At 33.0% G+C, this 23,502-nt stretch overlaps 3 protein-coding genes across 4 annotated transcripts; all 3 read right to left on the bottom strand.

Annotated features, from left to right (window-relative positions):
* Positions 1-800: 800 nt before the first annotated feature.
* Positions 801-2,712, bottom strand: LOC112589563 (thyrotropin-releasing hormone-degrading ectoenzyme-like). The gene is made up of 6 exons (XM_025303392.1): positions 2,635-2,712; positions 2,200-2,483; positions 1,826-2,016; positions 1,399-1,701; positions 1,230-1,308; positions 801-1,060 (listed from the first exon to the last, which is right to left on the bottom strand). The coding sequence occupies exons 1-6, from the start codon at positions 2,645-2,647 to the stop codon at positions 923-925; spliced, it is 1,008 nt and encodes a 335-aa protein (XP_025159177.1). The 5' UTR covers positions 2,648-2,712; the 3' UTR covers positions 801-922.
* A 1-nt stretch (position 2,713) lies between these two features.
* On the bottom strand, positions 2,714-10,272 carry LOC105183072 (aminopeptidase M1-A-like). The gene is made up of 8 exons (XM_025303324.1): positions 10,229-10,272; positions 9,538-10,078; positions 4,988-5,437; positions 4,363-4,546; positions 3,535-3,697; positions 3,323-3,404; positions 2,761-2,992; positions 2,714-2,719 (listed from the first exon to the last, which is right to left on the bottom strand). Exons 2-8 carry the CDS (start codon positions 10,068-10,070, stop codon positions 2,714-2,716), a joined length of 1,650 nt encoding a protein of 549 aa, XP_025159109.1. The 5' UTR covers positions 10,071-10,078; positions 10,229-10,272.
* Positions 10,273-13,552: 3,280 nt separating this feature from the next.
* LOC105183086 (aminopeptidase N-like) lies at positions 13,553-20,960 on the bottom strand. Of its 2 annotated transcripts, none has more exons than XM_025303405.1 (12): positions 20,881-20,960; positions 20,186-20,730; positions 18,087-18,530; positions 17,275-17,461; positions 16,473-16,635; positions 16,253-16,334; positions 15,567-15,922; positions 15,100-15,377; positions 14,553-14,740; positions 14,117-14,422; positions 13,948-14,026; positions 13,553-13,785 (listed from the first exon to the last, which is right to left on the bottom strand). In XM_025303405.1, exons 2-12 carry the CDS (start codon positions 20,722-20,724, stop codon positions 13,663-13,665), a joined length of 2,745 nt encoding a protein of 914 aa, XP_025159190.1. In that variant the 5' UTR covers positions 20,725-20,730; positions 20,881-20,960; the 3' UTR covers positions 13,553-13,662. The 2 variants fall into 2 exon arrangements, with proteins under 2 accessions (XP_025159190.1, XP_025159191.1); XM_025303406.1 differs by having other exon boundaries at positions 20,186-20,237; positions 20,881-20,952.
* Between the last annotated feature and the right edge of the window lie 2,542 nt (positions 20,961-23,502).

The following is a 23,502-nucleotide window of genomic DNA, read 5'->3' on the forward strand; positions in this document are numbered from 1 at the left end:
ATTAAAAATAATATACGTACAAAGCTATACAAAATATACACAGTACATATATTATTTATAACTATACAGTGTATCCACATTTATAATAAAATAATAAGTATTGTGATATGATGGCAAACATTCAGCTTCATAACGACTTGCATATATTTTTTCTAATGAAATTACAACGTTCCGACATCAATGAGAAACATCATTGACATGTTTTCGCAGTAATCAATTTAGACATTAGCTAAAGTGAAAGTATATGTGCCGTCCGAAGTCCCAACAAAGTGCAACAAAGGTTTCAGAAAATATTAGTATCTTCATTATAATCTTATCCTTCAGATATCATATCGTATTAAAATATTGTTCTGTCGCCTCGCCTTTTCGTCACAACTATTTATCATGAGAACATGTCAGCAGCGTCATTTAATTATGACAATCGATTGTTGCTTGAAAAAAATATATGTGGGACATTTTACAGATGAGTGAACAATATATACACACATACATATACATGTATATATATGTTTTTTTTTATGTACATATATTTGTGTGTGTATCGCGTATGTGTATGCGTGTTTGCACAGTCATGTACAAATGAAACTTAATGGTTAAATTATAGACATTATAGATATTACATAGATACATATATAACTATACATGCATGATTATATAGTCATATATATTATTATCATGTAATGTACAATGTGTGTGTATAATTATCTGTAAATATAAAACATGAAAATGTAAGAATAATGTAATAATAAAATATAATGAAAATATATTTTCATTATACAAAAAACAAACATCACAATTTTAAACACAGACATCTCAATTCACTGCCTAATTTGCAATAGCCTTCAGTTTGGCCACTTTAATTATTTGAATTCCATCACATTTTGTAAACTCGCTTGTTCAGAAATTATATATCTTCCTTTTCTTATTTATATAACGGATAAATTATTCCTTTCATTTTATTAATTTTATTAATTCTCTTCTTTTGAGCTCTTCCTAATTTGGATATGTCATTCAGGTTTATTTTGAATAAGTTGGCATTATCTACTGCAAATTCTATAATCTGAAAACGGTTATTTTGACATCTTCGTAAGACACCTCAACTTCATTTTTATCCATAATTTCTAACTTTAACGAAAAATAAATTATCACATGTATTATGTGTTTGAAAATGAAGTGTGAGTTAATTAAGCATATTAAACGCAAAGCAAAATAAACGAAAGAATACATACCTTATAGAAATGTTCGTTTAAATATACATTCATCATCATATCACCAAACAGTTTTGTACTTAAGGTAATGCTTAAACTCCTACAAATTAAAAAGAATTAATTGTTAATAGAAGCACTATATTTTCTCACGATCAGTCACATTACAAATATTTATAAGAGAGACAATCACCAAATTTCTATGTTGTTATTTTCTACGATGTATTTCAGAACGACATCCTTCCTTATATGCTTCTTTAGAACAACACGATAAAGTTTAATCAGCTCGATATACGATAGCATATTTAAACGAACGTAAGAGAACATTACATCCGTATTCTTCACGATAATTTGTGCATCATCCGAGCAAAACAAGTATTTCAAAATATCTATATCTGTAATATTTTTGTATTTTTCAAACAGAATTTGCGATATAGTTTCGTTGGCCAAACTCATGCCGGCACAATATACCCAATCCTTCCACCATGGCCAAATTCTACGTGTTGGAAAAATATCAACCATTAGCGAAGTTAAAGTTTGAGTCATGTAATTAAACGTATGGCGCAAGAGATAATAAAGAAACATATTTAAAAAGATCAGTACAGGATATAAAGATTTACTTGTTATTGTCAGGATCGAAAAGATGCTCAGACAATTGTGTCGTAGCAGCTATTTGGCACTTTCTATCCCCTAACTTGCAAGCCCATCTTGTTCCTAATAATCTCAGTGTTTTATACATATTGCTCTCATCATTTCTTTCTTTATATCCCAAATTTTGGAGCAAGCCGTCTAATATTTGACGTACTCTTTCCTAGGTCATGTTAAGAAATATTGATACCACACGAATATTGAGATTGATATACCTTATCATTTAATTTTAGTATCTCGTTATTTCATCTTCAATATAATGAAGTTCTTTTTATAATCGGTGTAGACTACGCGTCCCCCCCCCTTTAATCAACATATTTAACGAAATTCGGTCTATCTTGCCTACCTTGATATGTTCCACTTCCGGATCGGGCATATTCCAAATAGGCCACATGAACGATAAAATATTAAACATCGGATACCAGGCTATATAACTTATATCGCGCTCTAGGTAGCTTGCAATTGCCCAAAATGTGGACGGTGATACTTCGCCTTGTGTCATAAAATAATACGCATCGTCGATCAATTGCGCGCGATTGAGGACATTTATTTTATTATAATCATCAGACTGCAAGAAAGTTGCGATTCGATTCCAACTTTTTACATCATAATTCACACGAAAGTATCCTGCTGTAAATTGAATAATCATTATATTGTTACTAATTTAAATTTGTATTAACCGAAAAAGCTTGCACATAAAGTAAACAAATGTATTATGTTGAAGTTGTTTTACGCATTAAAGTGACAGTGTCACAAACTTATCTGGGATATATACACTCACTATTTTTTTTCATATCAATTATAATAAAATCAATATTTTGCACCAGTTCAATAGTTGTAATTTCAGAAGTAGTTATCCATTATATCTAAGTGAGATCCAGTTATACTGAACCAAAGGATAAATAGCAGTGCAAGTTATTGGTATCATCCACGTGGATTTCATCATGTCGACGCTACCAGTAATATTTAATCTTACTATATTATTTTTACTATCATAAAAGACTTGCATAACAGGATAGTATCTTTTAGTTAACCATGTATCCATAATTTCCTTAATGTTAAACAATTGATTATCTCTGTTGTCAAGCATACGTTGTAAGATGATCCAAAAATCGTAAAGAGTGGCTGAACGAAACTTGCTATAAAGAGAAAAATTCAACGTTGCGTACACGTACGTGTGCGTGTTTTTTATCGTTAATAATATGTGGATTTTACAATATAGATACTAAACACATTTTTATTTAACCACGTGTTCAATTGAGCCTTTTAACGTAAATGCATAAACACTATATATGGAAATTCTGTGTAATAAATAATATGAGTACACCCTTTTTAAGCTCAATTACTTAATAAATATGTAAATATATAAATTTGAAATAGTGACAATTCTGTCGTACATATAGTTATCTCTAGAAGCAACATGTGACAGCCAAGTATTATACATAATAATGTTAGAATGTGTTTCTTACAATTTGTCCAAATATCTTCTGACAGCTAGTTGAAATTCATCCCGTGTGATTATACACTCTATCATGCGTAAAAGAGCATAACCTACAACAAAACAGTACGTCGAAACGCAACAAGTTTACATAAAGTAAGGACCAATTCTCATAATTTATGTGGTATCTCCGTACAAGGATATATAAATACTTTTCTTTTAAATCGCCAGTTAAACACTGACCCTTATTATAATACCAAGGAGAACAGAGTACAGCATCAATTTCGTCCGCGATCTGTACATTATATTCGGAAAGAGCTTGCATCCGACAGGTAGTTTCGTAGCGAAAAGTTGACTGAAGAATTTGAATTGTATATAGGTCCATTAATTGTAAACCACTGTAAATCTACAACAAATTATTCTGATATGAGTCTGAACGAATCTAAAATGTGGGTTGCCACACGAATTAACATTGTGCAAATGTACTCCATACTCCATAACAAACATAAATATATACTGGCTATATTATTGTAACATAACGAAATATAGCACGTTATATAATATAACAAGCACAAATGGCAAGCAAGCACATAGATGTAAGTTACATATTAATAAATATATAAGTTACAATATATGTTAGATGTGATTTTCGACTCATATAAAATTGCAGTTATGTAAACATAAATGAAATTTGTTATTAAAATGTTACAAGATCGTTACTGTGTATGACAAGACAGTAGCTTATATGACAGTTAAGAAGTTATATGGAAATGTTACATGACTGAAAGATAAATTATACATTTTTCAGTAATTATTTTTATACGTAATGTCTGACGATATGACTCATATCCGTCATGTGCACAAAATCAAATTTTTTATTATGTTATCAGTTAATTCTACATTGTATATCAGTATTCTATATTTATTGAGGTTTGTACATGATTGAAAAGCGGTTAACAGAATTTTAAAATATTTATGACACCGGTCATTTGCCTTTAAATTGAAAAATATCTCGCTTTCTATTATTGATTCTATTAATACTATTATTAATGCTGATAGACATATATTAACCTCGTTCATGACATAATGACTGTAAAGTTTCAATAGTGATTCGCCTAACCACAGGTCGGCCCACCGAGACTGGGTAGCCACTACTATAAACGGCTGACGTGCCATTTGGTGCGAAATTACCTCGTCGATATAAATTTTACGACCAGGGAAATCAAAATGTTCATTATACGGAGCATCCTTTTCACTGTAAATTGTGAATTAATATGATCAGATGATGTAGACATTAGAGTGTGCATATAATTTAATTCTTTTATAATCCACATAAACGTATAAAATTAGTTTAAAAATTCTAACACAATGAAACCCATTAAGCGCAGAATGATAATAACATAACATCAACATTTATCGTTTTCTACCTCACAATATATTATAACAGTTACTGGCAATATATGTTGGAATATAGTTACATTATTGAATAGGAAAATAATATATTGATGTAATGTTAATATTACTCGCGCGATACTTGATAGATGCACAGCCTGAGAAGAAATTTCTGTGCATCGCTACCAATGTCTAAATTAAACAATTAAAATTTTTTGCTCTCGCCGGATTGATAGTACCCAGTCTTCTTCATGATTTATATTTTACAGCATTTGAATTGTGTGTATTATGTGTATTATGTTACCTATATATCACAAAGCCAAAATATTCCATTGTTTTTATTGTATTATTTGGGAATAACATGTAATTCCTCCTTGGCAGTATATTAGGTAAATTCGTTATGGACGTCAAGTATCTATCAACTAGTGTGATTGTATTTATTGCATCTATCAGTTGATTATCTTGTATTTCCATGTGCCAAATGAAGTCAATTTTAGATACTGGATTAAGTGCAAATCCGTGAGTGGTTTCAAGCAGAGCAATGAATATATTGAAAGGAGATATCAATGGCGTATCTTCAAAATATATCCAATCTGAATATTGATCATAGTATTCTTTGAGTATCATGGGCATATTGGAGATAACTCCAACGTTCCTAGGATGTTTTACAGATATGTTGAAAATTGCTTTTAATCCGGGTTCGTCCCAACATGGAAATATTCTCCGAGCTGCGTTAATCCGAGTGATGAATAATCTATCGTCAGGACATATCATTGTAAACATAAAATGTTTAACCATTCTATTATATAAATGTCGCGGAAAAGAATTTTGTACATATACGGACGAGTTTTGCATAGAGAAATCGAATGAAGTAGCATGCATCGCGGTGGCAGCGGGTAGCACCCTCGGTCGCTCAAACTCGTCGCGCAGCTCAATTCGTCCAACAATAGCTGTCGGCGTGCAACTTTTTTTCCTTTCATCATGCGATGGCAACTATTACTGGGCTACAAGCTCGAGCGATCGAGCATGTCACACTACCGCCGCGGCGCACATTAATTCATTCAATTTTTCCATGCATATCTCGTCCATTTTTTTTTTTCTTTTGCGAAATAGAATAGTTGACATTTTTTCTTTATCTCAATCAGCTTTATACCTCTACTGGATATGGTTACCTGAGTTATCAAGCATAATACACATATACGAATTATATTGTGTGCCTCATAACTAGCTAGAGGAATTCATGGACACATAGAGCGGATTAAGGTAAATATATCCGCACATCGCTTTACGACATTCGCAATAATTATAATTGGTTTCAGTTATTAATTATAGAAATCTGACGAGTGAGCGCGCGCCGAGATAGATGATTGGGGAAGAACATATCCACTCGCGTTATTGTGTGATACAATCGATCCAGTAATTGTTGTCGACATGTGATAAGAGAAAGGATAAGTGCCACTATTCATGTCTGATTCTCGCCATTCCTATGTCTCGTCGCACGCTGGCTGGGTCAAGCTGGATCGACAGGACTACGCTAAGCCCGAGCGACTCTTCCAATACCATCCCGACGCATATTCACTGTTACGTCCTAGAGGAGGAACGCAACCCTTTCGTTCGCGAGTAAGGCGAACCTCGTTCGTACACGCGTGTCAGTGAACGGGTCAGGGACCCGACGGGTCCCTTTACTCGGGCACCGACGTACGACGAGTGGTCCGTTTTTCGGTCAGGGACGCGAATCCCTTTACCGGGGATAGGACCATGAGTTGACTGTTGGAAGGGTATATGTGATTTTGAAATCAATTGGAAAAAAGAATGAAATATAAACAGATTTATTAAAATAACAAAATGAATTACGGCGCGGTTCAATACAGTTGAGGAATGACTGTGTATGTGTATGTGTGTATGTATGAGAAGTGAAAGAAGGAGGAAATAAAAAAAAAGGAAGGAATATGAGTAAAGAGTTAGTAAGCAAAGAAAATGTAACTTACTGGTGATTCCTGGGATGCGAGAAATGAACAAGATATAACGGTTGATAGGCGGCTCCTGCTCTGTAGGTTGGGATGGGTTGTGCGACTCCCTTCCAATTGTTCAATTATGGCACAACAGCAGTGATTCAAACTTTTTATTTTTGTCCCCAAAAAAAAATAAGACAGAGGACGTAAAAGAATATGTAGTACCGAAACAAAACCGAAGACGAATTTGAGTCTAAGGACGTGTTTTTACAAGTCTGATTTTTGAAACTAGAATCTATGTGAATCTGTTCTTTCTGTCTCTCAGAATAGAAGTAACGGTAGAAGTTGAAGTAGAAGTGGCCGCGGAGGCGGATTACCGCGGTTTTTATAGTAATAATCGGAGGCAGAAGCTATCAGGGTGGGTAGAGAGATGGCCTTTGAGGAAGGGGTGGATTGGTCTTAGTGGGAAAAAGTCTCAGCCATTAGCAAAGTTAAAAGATCGTGGGAGGAGACAGTTAGTTTTTGGAGATATGAATATGGAAGGGCTAAAGGGTGGAGCGTGAGTGTCTCATAGTTTTAGGTGGATATATGATTGGCTGAATGAGTTAGGCGCGACAAGCGTAGAGGTGGTGGGTTCTTGAGATAGAGAAATGTATACAAGTGGACGGCTGGAAAAATCAAAATGCCGTAAATCAAAGGCTGGGATCAGATTTTACGACTATCAGTGAAGTAGGCTTTGTTGGTTGACTGATTGGGCACATATGGTTTTGGATTGGGAAGATGTGAGTTTCAAGTTTTAGAGCAGGGATGCTCTGAGTTGCTTTGTTTCACTGAAGGTTTATTAGCGCGGAGTTTCAAGTTTTTATAGCTGGGACGACGGACACACTTGGCGAACACTACCCAGGTATAGGTTTTTACAACAGGGCATTGTTTCCTGTTATGGAATTTTCCCAAATCGCTTTTCATTTGGCGCGACGGCTGTTCGCCAGATGGGTCTGTTTCCTAATTTATATTTATATATGTATATATTCCTATTATAGTTATATTAGGAGAATATAAATCTGCGAGAGGAAAGAATTTTTACTAATTAAATCTACAGGACGTAACATCACCAAATGATATGAAACTTTTATGTTTGTCTTATTAATAATCCACCCTATATTTTCATGTTATGAATTTTTCGTTTCGACTTATGAGATACTCTCTCTATGTAATTCAATATTAATATTGTCTGTGTAAAGTCGCATAAAATTGCACAAAAATTTATTTATATATATATCAACAAAAATGAAAAAAGGTTGCTATATAAATGCAAATTATGTAAATGTTTGTATTCAATCATTTCTAATTTCTAATTGTTCTGATCATTTCTAATTGACTTAAATACCAACGTAGGGATTATTGACTAATATTTTGTCGATAAATGTTTTAAAAATATATAGAAAAGTGTTCAATTAATAGGTTTTACTTAATTAATAAGATTTTTCCTCATGATAACTACATAGATCAACATAACTATTAGGTGTACAACTTTGATCCGCCGTTTTTTTTCCGAAATTCGAGGCTTTATTGTAAAAAACTGGTTATATATTTATGATTCAAAGTATTGTCCATCGCTGGCCATTACTTTCTCCCATCTTTCGGGCAGCGTACGAATCCCGCGTTGAAAGAACTGGTCATCTTTTGAAGCGATCCATGAATCGATCCAATTTCTTACTTCTTCATAAAACCGGAAGTGCTGGTCAACCAGGCCGTGTGCCATTGATCGAAACAAATGATAGTCAGAGGGAGCAACGTCTGGAGAATATGGCGGGTGGGGTAGGACTTCCCATTTCAACGTTTCCAAGTATGTCTTGACCACTTTCGTAACATGGGATCGAGCATTGTCATGCTGCAAAATCACTTTATCGTGTCTCTCGTTGTATTGCGACCGTTTGTTTTTCAATGCTCGACTCAAACGCATTAATTGCGTTCGATAACGATCGCCTGTGATTGTTTCAGTCGGTTTTAACAGCTCATAATACACTACGCCGAGCTGGTCCCATCAAATACAGAGCATGACCTTGGAGCCGTGAATATTCGGTTTGGCCGTCGACATGGAAGCATGGCCGGGATATGCCCATAATTTTCTGCGCTTGGGGTTATCGTAATGAACCCATTTTTCGTCCCAAGTCACAATGCGATGCAGAAATCCCTTCCGTCTTTGCCTTTCAAGCAACTATTCACAAGCAAACAAACGCCGTTCAACATCTCTCAGGTACGAGTTTCAACTTGTACGGCACTCAATTTCCTTGCTTCTGAATCATTCCCATGTTTTTGAGGCGTTTTGAAATTGCTTGTTGAGTCACTCCCAATGATTGTGCGAATTCTTCTTGACTTTGACACGAGACCTCATTAAGTAATGCCTCCAATTCTGCATCTTCGAAAACCTTCTCTCTTCCATCGCTATGCCGGTCTTCGACGTGAAAATCACCGTTCTTGAAGCGTTCACCAACCAACCACTCACGACACGTTCTTTCACTAATAAGGGCCTCGCCATAAGTATTTGACAGCATTCGATGAGCCTCAGCCGCAGATTTCTTCATATTAAAGCAGAAAATTAAAACCTCCCGCAAATGACGAGAATTTGGCTCGTAAACTGACATTTTCAATCGAGAATAACTTTATGATGCAGACACAAATCGACTAATGTTTCTATGGGGTTATGTTGACAGATGCAAGACAGACCCAAGTTTATTGCATGGCGTCTATGATCTATTTATTTCGGCCACTACTTACCACTAAAGCCATCTATAGGAAAACGGCAGAAGCAAAGTTGTATACCTAATAGCATGACATTTGAACCCATAGAAAAAAATATTTACGTACAATTATTAGCAGTATGTTTAATGCAAATTCTTACCTTGTTGTTTCATGATTGTTTCCGTTTTCCTGGTACGTGTATTTAACTATATTATTCCGAGGAGAATAAATAACGTTGAAATGGATTGTTAAGTTATAAGTTCCGGCAACTATAATTTTATCAAACCGCAAATCCAAAATTTGCGAATCTTTGCAATAACGATAGCCAATGAATGCATACTTTTCAACTGAGAAGGTATTTATAGCAGTTAGAAAGATCCATCTTTGCACGATACGCAATCCATAAGCGTGCAAACTTATGTCTCTAGTTGGATTTTCAACAGTGATCATAATATTAGTTACACCGTAGGCTCTGTTAAAATTCGGATTTATATCGAAATTTATGGTATATCTAGTTGGCCGTGGGTTATGAACCGGTAATTCATTATAAGGTGAGACACTTGCGCAATTTTGCATGTTTTTAGACTGATCATAATCGGTATCAATGGTTTCGGGTGTCTCATTAGCGGCGCACAACAAAATGTAGCTTAATAATAATATTAGAGATGCCATGCAAATGTTTCGCAAAGACATATGTGTGCCTGTATAGGGAATTTAGTTGTTAGCAGAACGAAATATTACTTAATGATAAGTTTTAATATGAGATGATTCTTATATAATATTGTTACTTAATGTTGATATTAATGTAAAAAGAATAATATCACGGATATAAGAAATTCAATGTCTCTTACCTCAGTACTGGATATATATTCTGTATTCGATATTTCCACTCCTAGTGCTCGTTGTGTACTACCGTACGCAGCATAAATATAGTTTCTGATAAGGGCCCATTGCTAAACAGAAGAAATATAAACACATAAGAAGTAATAATAAATTACGTTTCGAAAACACTTTGACGTTAGATTGATTACATACGGAGAACTTTAGAAGGTAATAACGTATAAGTTATTTTTGGTGTACTGAACAACTGATATTAAACAATATGAAAATATTATATTTCATATATTGCCTCGGAAATTTCACTGAATGTAACAAATTTATAAACTATGATTAAAAATATCGTGAAAAGTGATAAGAGAAATAGCTTCGAAAACTTACAAACTAGATCAAACTTTTTACGATGCTTTTTAGCATGATTTTGATGTTTATTTACAAAAAAAACCACAAACATGTTAACTTTTGAGACAGTTCCCATTATTTTCAACAAATTTTTTCCATCTTTTGAGCAGCTGTTGAATTATATTTCGGTAAAAAGATTATTGTCTCTTTCAATAAAATCAATGATGCTTTTTTCGATCACCTCGGGATATTTGAAATGAAAATCGATTAGGAGATGTTGCAGCGACTGGGACAAATGAATTCGAGGGTGCAAGATCCGGATAGTAACCTTCACAAGGGAAAATTTTCTAACCTAGAGAAAATATTATTTCCACGATTATTTTCACCGTAAGTGGCAGTGCGTTATCTTACAAGCATAATCACTTGCTTTGTTCCACTGAAAATGGTTGATAAAAGATGTTTTGCGTTCAATTACGTTGCTCAAGTTAATTATTTGTTGCTGGTATCGCCCACAAGTAATCGTTTTCAGGCTTGAGTAAATTCGTAAGAAAGAACACCTTTGAAATCCTACCATATACACAGTAACTTATTTTAACGTGAATATTCACTATAGCAGTACTTGTTGATGGTGCGCCCCGATGAACCTACGAATTACCTTTTTTGAGATTGCCGTACAATCTTGCTGTATTCACTTTTTACCCCTAATTACAATTTTGTGAAGAAAGTCCTTTTGTTCGAATTATGATAACAGGGACATTGCCGTGTCAAAACGTCCCACATTGTTTTCAGATTGTGTATGAGGTACGGTCTACTTTCTGTATTCTCTCAAGCTTCTTTAAGTAAACGGAAATAACTTGTTGAATTACAATCAAGTTTCTCAGCAAGTTTCAGCTGCATCTGACAAGGATTTTCGTTCAATAACTGTTCTGATTCTTCATATTCCATTTTTTTCGGCGTTCCACCACGTTCTGCATCAATAAAATCAACATTGTCACTTCGGAATTTTTGAAATAAGTTTTTGCACATTTTATGGATCACTTTCACTCAAAGCGAAACAAATCATTTTAGAGTAGTATTTCAGCCGCATTTTTCTTTAACCGGAACGCAGAAAGCAGCGCTTAATATGCTTCTTCTAAGAAGCCATGATGCAAATTACTGTTTATTTCATGAGCAGAGTGAAGTTATGGGGCGTTTGAAAGGGTAAAACTGATACTTCCAAAGTGATACTTCCAAAATTCCAAAGTGATAGGTAAAACATAATCATTACAACTGATTAAAAGTAAAAGCATCGACCTCATTTGTATATCTAATACACATTAGTAAGTGTGTAAATTAATTCAGTACCTTTACATATTTATTTGGTTTTAAATTATATTTTGAATTTAAAGACTTTCTGCAGCCATATTATAGTTTTGAAAGGACATTATTTATATTCACATAATACTATGTGACTCATTTGCATAATCTCAAAAATCAATTGTGCTCATGTCGGCTGCTGACTAAACGTATGCCTTTCAGCAATGTAATAAAGTATTTCACGCTCCATCTACGTCTTAAAATTTTGTATTTCTACCTCGGAAGGAACTGTCGTCCGCGGCAAATTAACTGAACAATAAAACCGGAGTTAAGTTGACAATCACATCCAGAATAGTGAGATGAGTTAGTCTTGAAAGAATTATTATTATATTTACATCACAAAGAAAAGATAACTTCATATTTACGGTATAATGACAGTAATGAGTAAACTATATAATATACATACAGAAATGCACGAATTGCAGTATAATACATAAATATTGTTTACAACTATGTACGCACACTATATTATATAGTATAATAATTATAAGAAGTGTATCAAATATAATAAAATTTTTCTGATATAATATTTCTAATAATTTATGGCGCAATATAATCTGCTGGACGATGTTAATAATTAAAAATATTATACGTACAATGTATTGTATTGTATTGTATTGTAGTAACAAAAGATATACAATACATGTATTATTCATAACTATATAGCATAAACATCTTTATAAGATAATAAATATTGTGATATAATGTAAGAATATCCAGCCTCACAACGATTTGCATGTATTTTTTCTAACGAAATTACAGCGAATCGTGTCGTCATAAATGAGAAACATCGCTGATACGTTTGCGCGGTAATCAATTTAGATATAAGACGAAATGTAAATATATATGCCATCCGACAACTAAACTGCAATGAAGGGTTAAAAAAAAAAAGTATCTTTATTATAATCTTATCCTTCAAATATCATATCATGTTATCATGTTACAATATCATCTCGCTTTCTGTTAAAATTATTAATCATGAGAACATGTCATCAGCGTCACTCAATTATGATCTAGACTATTGCGACTTGTTTGAAAAAAAATGTGTACAGGAAAAAAAATGTGTACGTTTAACAGATGAGCGAATATATATATATCCAGCAAACACAATGCAACATGTAACATACCCGTTAGTTGTCATTTCCTACTCAACAATATAATTGTTATATAAGCTGTAACAATAATATAAGACGATATAATAATGTACAGTTATATTGTAGAGTTATATATAGGGTAGGAAGTTACAATTAACAGGTATGTTACATGTTACATTGTATTTGTTGAGTATATATATATGTATACATACATATATATTTTGTTTTCTATATACATATATTTGTGTGTATGTAACGCATACGTGCGTGTGTGTGTCTTTATATATTTATGTATAAATGAAATGTAATGGTTAAATTTAAACATATCATGAGGTACATACATTACGTAGATATTTATATAACTATATGCATAATTATATAGTAATATATATTATCATTATGTAATATACAATGTACGTCTAAATATATGTAAATAAAAAACATGTAAACATTAAAACGTAGGAATAATATATAATAAAATATAATGAAAATACAATGAAAATGATAAAAAATAGATATCACAATTTAAATACAGACAACTCAATTCACTTCCCAATAACACAATTAACTTCAGTTTGGCCATTTTTGGTTATTTGAGTTCTATCACATTTTGTAAAATAGCTCGCCCAGAAATTATACATATTCCTTTATCTTATTCAACGTAGATAAGCTATATTTTGCATCTTTTTAATTCTTTGCCTTTGAGCTAGTTCTATTTCAAATATGTCATTCATGTTTACTTTTAATCTCTGGGCATTATTTTGTGCAAATTTTATAATCTGGAATAAGTTATTTTGATAAGTCATAAGAGAGTTCATATTCATTTTCATCCATAATTTTAAACTTTAACGAAAAATATATTATCACATGTATTACGTGTTTGAAAATGAGATGTGAATTAATTAAGAATATTAAACGCGGCGCAAACAGAAAATACATACTATAGCGAAATGGTCATCTAAATATACATTCATTATCATATCGCCCAACAGTTTTGTGTTTAAATAACGGTTTTGCCACCTAGAAATAAGAAAATAATTAAATTAATCATTGATAAAAGTTATGCTCTCGTGATCGGTCACTTCAAGTACTTATAAGAGAAGCAATCACCAGATTACTAATCTCAAATAATTCCCTACGACGTATTTTAGAACGTCATGCTTCCTTATGTGCTTCTTTATAATAACACGATAAAGTTCCATTAGCTCGTTATACGAGAGTATATTGTTAATAACGAAAAATTTCATTTTCTCCATATACTTTATAATAATTTGTACATCATCCGAGCAAAACAAGTATTTCAAACTATTTATATCCGTGGTATTTTGGTATTTTTCAAACAGAATCTGCGATATAGTTTCGTTGGCCGAAATCATGCCGGCACTATATACCCAATCCTTCCACCATGGCCTAATTCTACGTATGTGAAAAATATCAATCATTAGCGAAGTTTAAGTTTGAATCATGTGCGATCAAATATATGGCGTAATAGATAGTAAAGAAACATGTTTAAAAAGATTAGTACAACTTTTAATAAGGGATTTACTTTTTATCAGGATCGGAGAGATGCCTAGACAATTTTCTCGTAGCAACCATTTGACACTTTCTATGCCCTAACTTGCAAGCCCATCTTGTTGCTAATAATCTCAATGTCTTCTGCATATTATTCTCATAATCTTTCTCTTCGTATCCCAAATTTTGCAGTAAGCCGACTAACATTTGATGTATGTTTCCCTAGGTCACGTTAAGGAATATTAATATCACATTAATATTGAGATGACAACAGTTTGATACGATATGACAACGTTATAATTTAATTTCAGTACCTCGCGTTGTTTATTGGAAACTGATATTTACATGCATGTATAACTAGGGATACATGTATGACATATATTTAAACATACATATTTTTACATACATATTTTTATAATCAGAATACAATATATTTTATTTTTATGATCGGAAACATATATATTTTATTTTTGTCAATATTATTCATCTTGAATGTTATAAAGCTTCTTTGTGATCGGATTAAACGCATATCTTAATTAACTCATTAATTAACTTATTTAGCGAAATTCGGTATTGCCTACCTTGTTGATATGTTCCGCTTTCGGATAATTCCAAACAGGCCACATGAACGATAGAATATTAAACATCGGATACCAGGCTATATAACTTACATCGCGCTCCAAGTAACTTGCAATTTCCCAAAATGTGAACGGCGATACATAGCCTTGTGTCATAAAATAATACGCATCATCGATCAATTGCGCGCGATTGAGGACATTTATTTTATTATAATCATCAGTGTTTAAGAATGTTGCGATTTTATTCCAACTTTTAACATCATAATTCACGCGAAAATATCCTGTAAATTAAATAATCATTATATTGTTTCTGTTTTTACTAATTTGTACATATATATTTACCGAAAAATGTTACATATAAAATAAAACAAACGTATTATGTCAAAGTTGTTTTACATTCTAAAATCACGGATAACGTCACGGACTTATCACGGTATATATCATATATATATACCGATATATATACTCACCAGTTTGTTCTATATTAAATATAACAAAATCGATATTCTCCTTCTCCAGTTTAATATCTTCACTTTCAAACCTAGTTATCCAAGTATCACTGATCACGTAAAACGAAGAGTTATATGAAATGTAAGTTATTGGTATCATCCATGTGGATTCTCTCATGTCGACGCTACCAGTGATATCTAATCTCACTGTATTATTTTCACGATCGTGAAAGACTTGCATAATAGGATAGCTGTTTTGCGTTAACCACGTATCCATAATTCTCCCTATGATAAACTTTTGTCTATCGCTGTCATCAAGCATATATTGTAAAATCTTCCAGAATTCGTAAAGAGTGACTAAACGGGGCTGACTATACCTAAAAAGAAATATTTAACATTGCGTGCGTGTACGCGTGTGCGCGTATGCTTACGTGTGCGTGTTTTATGTCGTTAATAATGTGTGAATTTTACAATAGAAATACTAAACACATTTCTACTTAACCACGTGTTCTGTTAAGCTTTTCAACGTAAATGCATAAATATACCGAAATTCTACGTTATAACTAATAATCTTCTTAAGCCCGATAAATTAATAAATACGTAAAGATATAAATTTGGAATAGTGTCAATTCTGTCGTACATATAGTTATCTTTAGAAGAAATACCTAAAAGTGAAGTATATAATGGTGCTACAATATACTACTTACAATGCGTTCAAATATTTTATGACAGCTAATTGAAATTTATTCCGTGTGACTATACGCTCTATCATGCGTAAAATAGCAAAACCTACAACGAAACACACCGACGAAGTTTAATAAGTTCATTTATTTCAAACAGAATAAGGACCAAGTCTCATAATTTATATGATATTTCCGTTCAAAGATATATGAATATTTTTTTTTTAATTTCCAATTGAATATTTACCTTTATTATAATACCAACGAGAACAGAGGACAGCATCAATCTCATCCGCAACTTGTATATTGTATTTGGAAAAAGCTTCCATCCGGCAGATAGTTTCATAATGAAGTGTTGACTGAATAATTTGAATTACATAGAGGTCCACTAATTGTGAACCACCGAAAATCTAGAATAAATTATTCTGATATAACTGAAATGTAAGTTGATGCGCAAATTAACATTACACAAATGTATTTCATATTCCAGCAAACATAAATATATAATGGCTACATTACGGTAATACATATAAGGAAATATAGCATATTATATAATATAACAAGCAACTTGCAAGCAAGTTACACAGATGTAAGTTACATATTAATAAATATATATGTTACTATGCATGTTTAATATAATTTTCGACTCATATAAAATTGCAGTTATGTAACATAAATGCAAAATGTTCTTAAAATGTTCGTTCAGAATCATTACTGTGTAAGACAGTAGCTCGTGTGACAGTTAAGAGGTTTCAAGGAAATGTTATATGACTGAATCATAAATTATACATTTCTCAGTAATTATTTTTGTACATGGTATCTTAAGATAACACTTACATTCGTCTTGCATATGAAATCAAACTTTTTGTCATGTTATTAATTACTTCTACATAACATAGCAGTATTCCATATTTAATCTATTTTATATACGATTGAAAAGCGATTAGAAGAATTTAAAAATGTTTTCGACACCGATCATATTTTAATTAAATTCAAAAGTATCTTGCTCTCTAGTAATGCTCTCTAGTAAAAGACAGATATATATTAACCTCCATGATATATTGACTGTAAAGTTTCGATAGCGATTCGCCTAATTCTAACCACATATCAGACCACTGAGACTTAATAATCATTGCTGTAAACGGCTGACGTGCTCTTTGATACGAAATTACCTCGCTGATGTAAACCTTGCGGCCAGGGAAATCGGAATTTTTATCATATAGAACATCCTTCTCACTATAAATTGTGAATTAATGTAGCCAGTAAATGTAGACATGAGAGTGCGCAAATATAATAATTTAACTACTCTATAAACCACATAAACGTATAAAGTTAATTTTAAAGTGCTAACTACGAAACTCGTTAAGCGCAGAATAATAATAACATGACATCAATTTTATCGTTTTCCACCTCACAATATATTATAACAGTTATGTACACTGTACGTTGAAGCGCAGTTACATTATTGGGCGGGAAAATAAAATAAATAAATTAAAATATTGATGTAATGTCAGCATTACTCGCATATACTTAATAGATGCACAGCCTGAGAAGAAATTTCCGTGCACTGTTCTAGGATAATCAAAGTGGACTTTTTGCTTTTAGCTATGATATCGTCGGCGTCACTGTGATATCGCCAAATTGATAGTAGTATCCAGGTTTCTTCCAAATTTCGTAGCAAACACAATATTATATGTAATATACCTGTTAGTTGTAATTTCCTACTTAACAATACAACTTATATAACACGTGCGTTATATAACAGTTACATCGTTATTACAGTTAACAGGTATGTTACATGTTACATTATGTTTACTGGGCTACATGCTACAGCATTTTAATTGTGCGTATTTAAATGTACCTATATATTATAACGCTGGAACATCCCATTGAGTTTATTGTATTATTTGGGAACACTATGTGGTCTATCCTCGATGATACATTTATTAAATTCGTAATGGGTATCAAGTTGCAATTGACAAATACGATTGTATCGATTGCATGTTGTAGCATCTCCTTTTTTGACATATGCCAAATCAAATCAGTCTCTAATACTTTATTAGTTTTAAATCCAACTTCTTCGAGCAGAGCAATGAACACGTTGGGGGCAGAGATCAAAGGCGTATCATTAAAATATGTGCAGCGTACTTTTGAATCATGATTCTCTGTGAATATTGCGGGCATATTCGAGAAGATTCTAAATTTGTCGAAATGTATAACAGATATGTTGAAAATCGCCTTTAATTCAGACTTGTCCCAGCATGGAAATATTCTCCGAGCCACGTTAGGTTGCGTGACGATTAACCTATTGTAAGAGCATATTATTGTAAATATAAAATTTTTAACCGTTCTGTAATGCGCCGCGAGAATGCGGTGAAAAGAATTTTATATATATATATAGACATTATGCATGGAAAAAATGGGATGTATTAAAGTGCATCGCGGTGCCAGCGGGTAGCGCGCTCAGCCGCTTCCTGTGAGAATTAATTCGTCGATCGACGACGAAATGATGTCGAATTGATATCGACTTGAATCTTTCAAACATCGATCGACAAGTCATTTCTCGCTAGGGCTCGAACTTGTAGCGCAGCCCACTTCGTCCAGCAATATCCGGTCAAGATCGTAACGTTGATTCGGCGTTGATTCGACGTTGAAATGGTTGATGAAACATTGAATCAATATTAATTCAACACTTATCGTCGAATCAATGTTGCGGTTCTGACTGGGTAGTTGTCGGCGTGCGATTTTTTCTTCCCTTACTTGTGCGACGAGTTATTGCTGGGCAAAGTCCATTACAAGCTCGAGCGACCAAACGCGCCACACATTATCGTTGCGACGCAGGTTAATTCATTCAATTTTTTCCATAACATTTTTGCATAAACCATTTTTATGATTTTTGCAAAATGGTATTTGACTCGTTTCTTTATCTCAATCTCTATGCCTCTATGCCTCTATTAGCTATGGCTACCGGAGTTACCAAACATACTGTACATGAATTATGCAGTATATCTCAAAACTTCGCGATTTTCGCAATAATTATCGAATTATTAATTATAGAAATCTGACGAGTGTGCACGAGCCGAGATGGATGATTAGAGAAAAATACAACTACTTATTCCGTGGTCCAGTCGATCCAGCAACTGTTGTAGACATGCAGTGAGGGGAAGGACAACATGTCGCTGTTCGAGTCTAAGGGCGCATTCACACCTGGGCAGAAAAGCAGAAAGCAGAAAAGCAGCATCCAATTACAAATGGCGCTGACAGTCTGTCTCTCTCTTATAGTTTTTTCTATTTGTCATGCGATAGTTTTTTCTATTTGTCACTCTTTTGGCTTCTGTTGTTCTGCTTTCTGCTTTTCTGCCCAGGTGTGAATGCGCTTTATCTTGCCGTACGCCCGCTGGCTGGATCGACTGGGCCGCGTTAAGCCCGAACAATTCCTCCAATATTATCTCGCATGATGACTTATTAGACTTTTATAATTAATAATTCGAGAATTATCACAAATATTGCAAAACAGTATGGGGCTTTTACGTTTGTCTTAATCCGCTCTATGTTTCCATGTTATGAATCCGTAGCGATTTATGTAATATCCTGTATATAACTCAATGTACGAATATTGTCTGCGTATGGTCACACAAAATTGTACTAAATTTAATTTATATATACGTCAATACAGAAAAAGAAGACTGGTAATCAAATGCAAATTATGTAAATGCTTGTTTTCGCAATTACGATCATGTTTAATTGACCTACATATTGACGTAAGAATTATTGATAGATATTTTGTCGATAAATATTTTACAAAAAATGTATTGAATTAATTAATTTTACTTTTGATTTTTCCTCATGATAACTACCATAAACCAACGTGATGTAACCAACATGACATTTGAATCAATAGAAAAGAATGTTTACATTCTACAGTTAGCAGTATATTTAATGATTTACGCAAATTCTTACCTTGTTCTCTCATGATTTGTTGCACCTTTGTTGTTCTCGTATTTAACTATACCTTTCCAAGAAGAATAAGCAACGTCGAAGTAAATTGTTAAATTATAATCTCCGGTAACTATACTTTTATCAAACCGCAAATTCAAAATTTGCGATTGTTTGCAATAACAGTAACCAATGAATATATAGTTTTGATATAAGTACGCATTTATAACCTTTAGAGTTATTTGAGTTTTGTCGATACGCAATCCATAAGCGTGCAAATTTATGTCTGTACTTCTTGAATGTTTAACATTGATCATAATATTAGTTATACCGTAAACTCTATTAAAATGCGGATATAATATTCTTAAATTGATGTCATATCTAGTTGGCAGTGAGGTATAAAGTAGTACATCATTATAAAGTGAATTATCCGTGCAATGTTGCGGGTCTATGTTTGAACATTGGTCATTATCGGTATCAAAGGTTTCGGCTGTAGCGACACACAACGAAATACCGCTTAATAATAGTATTAGAAATGTCATGTAACTATTTCGCAAAGACATATGTACCTATATGGGGAATTTATTTGTTAGCAGAACGAAATATTAGTTAATGATAAGTTTTAGTATGAGATCATTATTACATAATATTATTACTTAATGTTGATGTTAATGTAAGAAGAATAATACAACAGATATAAGAAATTCAATGTCTCTTACCTAAGTGGATATATATTCTGTATTTGATACTTTCACTCCTAGTGCTCTACTACCGTATGCAGCACAAATACTGTTTCTAATATAGGGGTCCATTTGTTAAACAAAAAATATAAACACGAACCATGCAATAATAAGTTATGTTTTGAAAAATATCTTAACGCTAGATTGATTACATACGAAGGACTTTAGAAGGTAATAACATATAAGTTATTGTACTTGGTGTACTGAACACTTGATACTGAACAATATAGTCATCTCAAGAAATTTAAATCCTCGAATATGCTTATAATATTCACAGAAAACTATGAATCGAATCCATATATTTTGATGATATTTCTTTCATGTCTCCTTCCAATGTGTCATTAAGCAGAGCAACGACAGTCAATAATTACTATGGAAGTGACGAACCACGGAGTCCTTATCTCTTCTGTCACGAACACACACACACATGCGTGCACACTTGGCCCGAAGGCCAAAAACGATATTTTTGAAGGACTGTAACTTTGCGAAAAAAAGTTGTAGCAACTCCATTTTTTTTCAAATTGAAGAGGAAGATTTGAACTTTATGACAATGCAAACGGCGTCCCTGAAAAAAAAAAATTATCCACGTCCGCGCATTCCGTCAAACTTTGCAATTTTCAGTATACCAAACAGATGTCAGGGGTTACAAGGGCAGGGATATATCGCATGCTAAAAATGGAGATATATTCTTAAAGTAGAGACTTCAAGCTTCATTTTGAAAAAAAAAATCATTAGTCTACAATAATTTTTCGCGAAGTAATCGCCAGTCAAAGTTGGCCAATTTTCGGCAATAAATTATTTATGCCATAATTCTTTTGAGCAGTGTATAATGTGAAACCTAATCTGATTATATGTTGGACAAATTTGGAAACTCTATATAATTATCGATGCTATATTTATAAGGAAACACATGGAAGTGCCCCCTTTGATTTTAATAAACTTGAAATATGCTCTAATCTCGACCAAAATAAAGGATATGAATTTTTTTATTCGTATTCAATCAACCTGTCATTAAACCTAATATAGATCCGTGCATGATGTCATATTTGTCGACACACAATTAAGAGTGCAGCACGGATGTGAATCATCAGAAAATGGACGTAGCACGAAATGCGTCAACTGGAGACTTTACCAGAAGCACTTGAAAAGGAGTCTACAAACGTAACTTCAGCTCAAAAATAGTCGTAGATGACATATCAAACAGTCCTGAAAATCGGTGTCAGCTAAAACGCCGGGATGACCGCTTCTCTTAAACTTCTCTCTGGTAAAAACGGTCCTCAGAAAACAATGTAATAAATTTGAATGCGACGCTATATTTGAAAATAATTGCATTACGCACGTGGTTTTACAGATTATATTTGGTTATTTTTATTAGTAAATATATATTGATATATAATTAACACACGCTAACGTTATAAATCGTACGAACGCAATCGCAATTCTCGTAGTAATAAAATGTATTTGATTTCTCTGTAAACTTTCTAATACATACGCCTCGATTATAAATTTCAAAATAAGGTCAACATTATCCTTTGAAAATGCAGTTGATATACAATCATAAGATACAATCATGAGATTTATAACGTTAACAATTGAGCTGCATTTAACTTAAAAATATATACGGCATGCTAGTCATATACAGGGTGTCTCAGAACTTTGGGACACAGGCTCCGTAGGGACATAGAGCTAAATGAGAAGAACAAAAAAGTCCTCTACCATAATGTGAAAATCATAATAGTTTTTTAGTAATAACCGCGTAAAGTTTGGCGTTTTCCACACCCAGCGCGGCCTATAGATACTCCGCGGCAAGCTGTGTGTGTAGGAGCTGAGCGATAACGCGTCTTGCGCTGATTGTCGCGATGGCATCTTGGCGCTTTGACGCCGCGCTTAGCTCTATGTCTCTACGGAGCCCGTGTGCCAAAGTTCTGAGACACCCTGTGGATAAATCTTAATCATGTCACATATTAACATATATAACTGGCCAAGTGTAAGAAATGTATCAGAAAGAGAAATCTCCTATGAATATCAGATGTGAATCCTATGTGCGAAATGTTACAAATATATGTGTGTGTTACTGCTATTCTATAATTAATATTATATTTTTACGACAAGAATACACATATCTTTTTGTTTAAATTATATGGCTGCCATATACATATATATTACTGTTACAATATTTCTAAAATATATTTTTAATAATGAGAATATATATAGAGATATATATTGTCACATTATCCCACTCATAATTATACAATTCATTGCACAAATTTAATTAAATAAGTATCGTACCAATGGTGCTTGTTTAATGAGTGTGACTGTTTTTGTGTTTATTTGAAATAAGCAATAATTTACTAACAATATTGCACATACTATTCCCAATAGTGATGTAATCGACAAGAATGTCGAGAAAGAAATTATAAAATATAGGGAATATGAATATGAATCAAAATCATATATAGCTTTCAAATAATAATATAAAAAGCTAGAAAATAATACAACAAAATGATACAGATAATAAATCTGTACCATCTCTTAAATATTCATTGTTTTCTATTATGCAAACTAATGATCAAATATAAAAGAATTATTAAAAAATCTCAT

This window comes from Harpegnathos saltator, unplaced genomic scaffold (genome assembly GCF_003227715.2).
Source record: "Harpegnathos saltator strain DR-91 unplaced genomic scaffold, Hsal_v8.6 scaffold54, whole genome shotgun sequence".
Taxonomy (NCBI): Eukaryota; Metazoa; Arthropoda; class Insecta; order Hymenoptera; family Formicidae; genus Harpegnathos; species Harpegnathos saltator.

Bases quoted from the DNA above. Each gene is read 5' to 3' on its own strand.
- LOC105183086 (XM_025303405.1), bottom strand. From the start codon at position 20,724: ATGTCTTTGCGAAATAGTTACATGACATTTCTAATACTATTATTAAGC. The intron at 17,462-18,086 runs GTACATTTAAAT...CACAATTTATAG, and splicing joins TCCAGCGTTATAATATATAG to TGAGAAGGATGTTCTATATG. The intron at 14,741-15,099 runs GTAGGCAATACC...AACGTGACCTAG, and splicing joins AAGCGGAACATATCAACAAG to GGAAACATACATCAAATGTT.
- LOC112589563 (XM_025303392.1), bottom strand. The intron at 1,702-1,825 runs GTAAATCTTTAT...TCCAACACGTAG, and splicing joins TTCGATCCTGACAATAACAA to AATTTGGCCATGGTGGAAGG. The intron at 1,309-1,398 runs GTGATTGTCTCT...TTTAATTTGTAG, and splicing joins AATAACAACATAGAAATTTG to GAGTTTAAGCATTACCTTAA.
- LOC105183072 (XM_025303324.1), bottom strand. From the start codon at position 10,070: ATGTCTTTGCGAAACATTTGCATGGCATCTCTAATATTATTATTAAGC. The intron at 5,438-9,537 runs GTAAGAATTTGC...TCCTGACGATAG, and splicing joins AACAATCATGAAACAACAAG to ATTATTCATCACTCGGATTA. The intron at 2,993-3,322 runs GTAAGAAACACA...TTCTCTTTATAG, and splicing joins AGAAGATATTTGGACAAATT to CAAGTTTCGTTCAGCCACTC.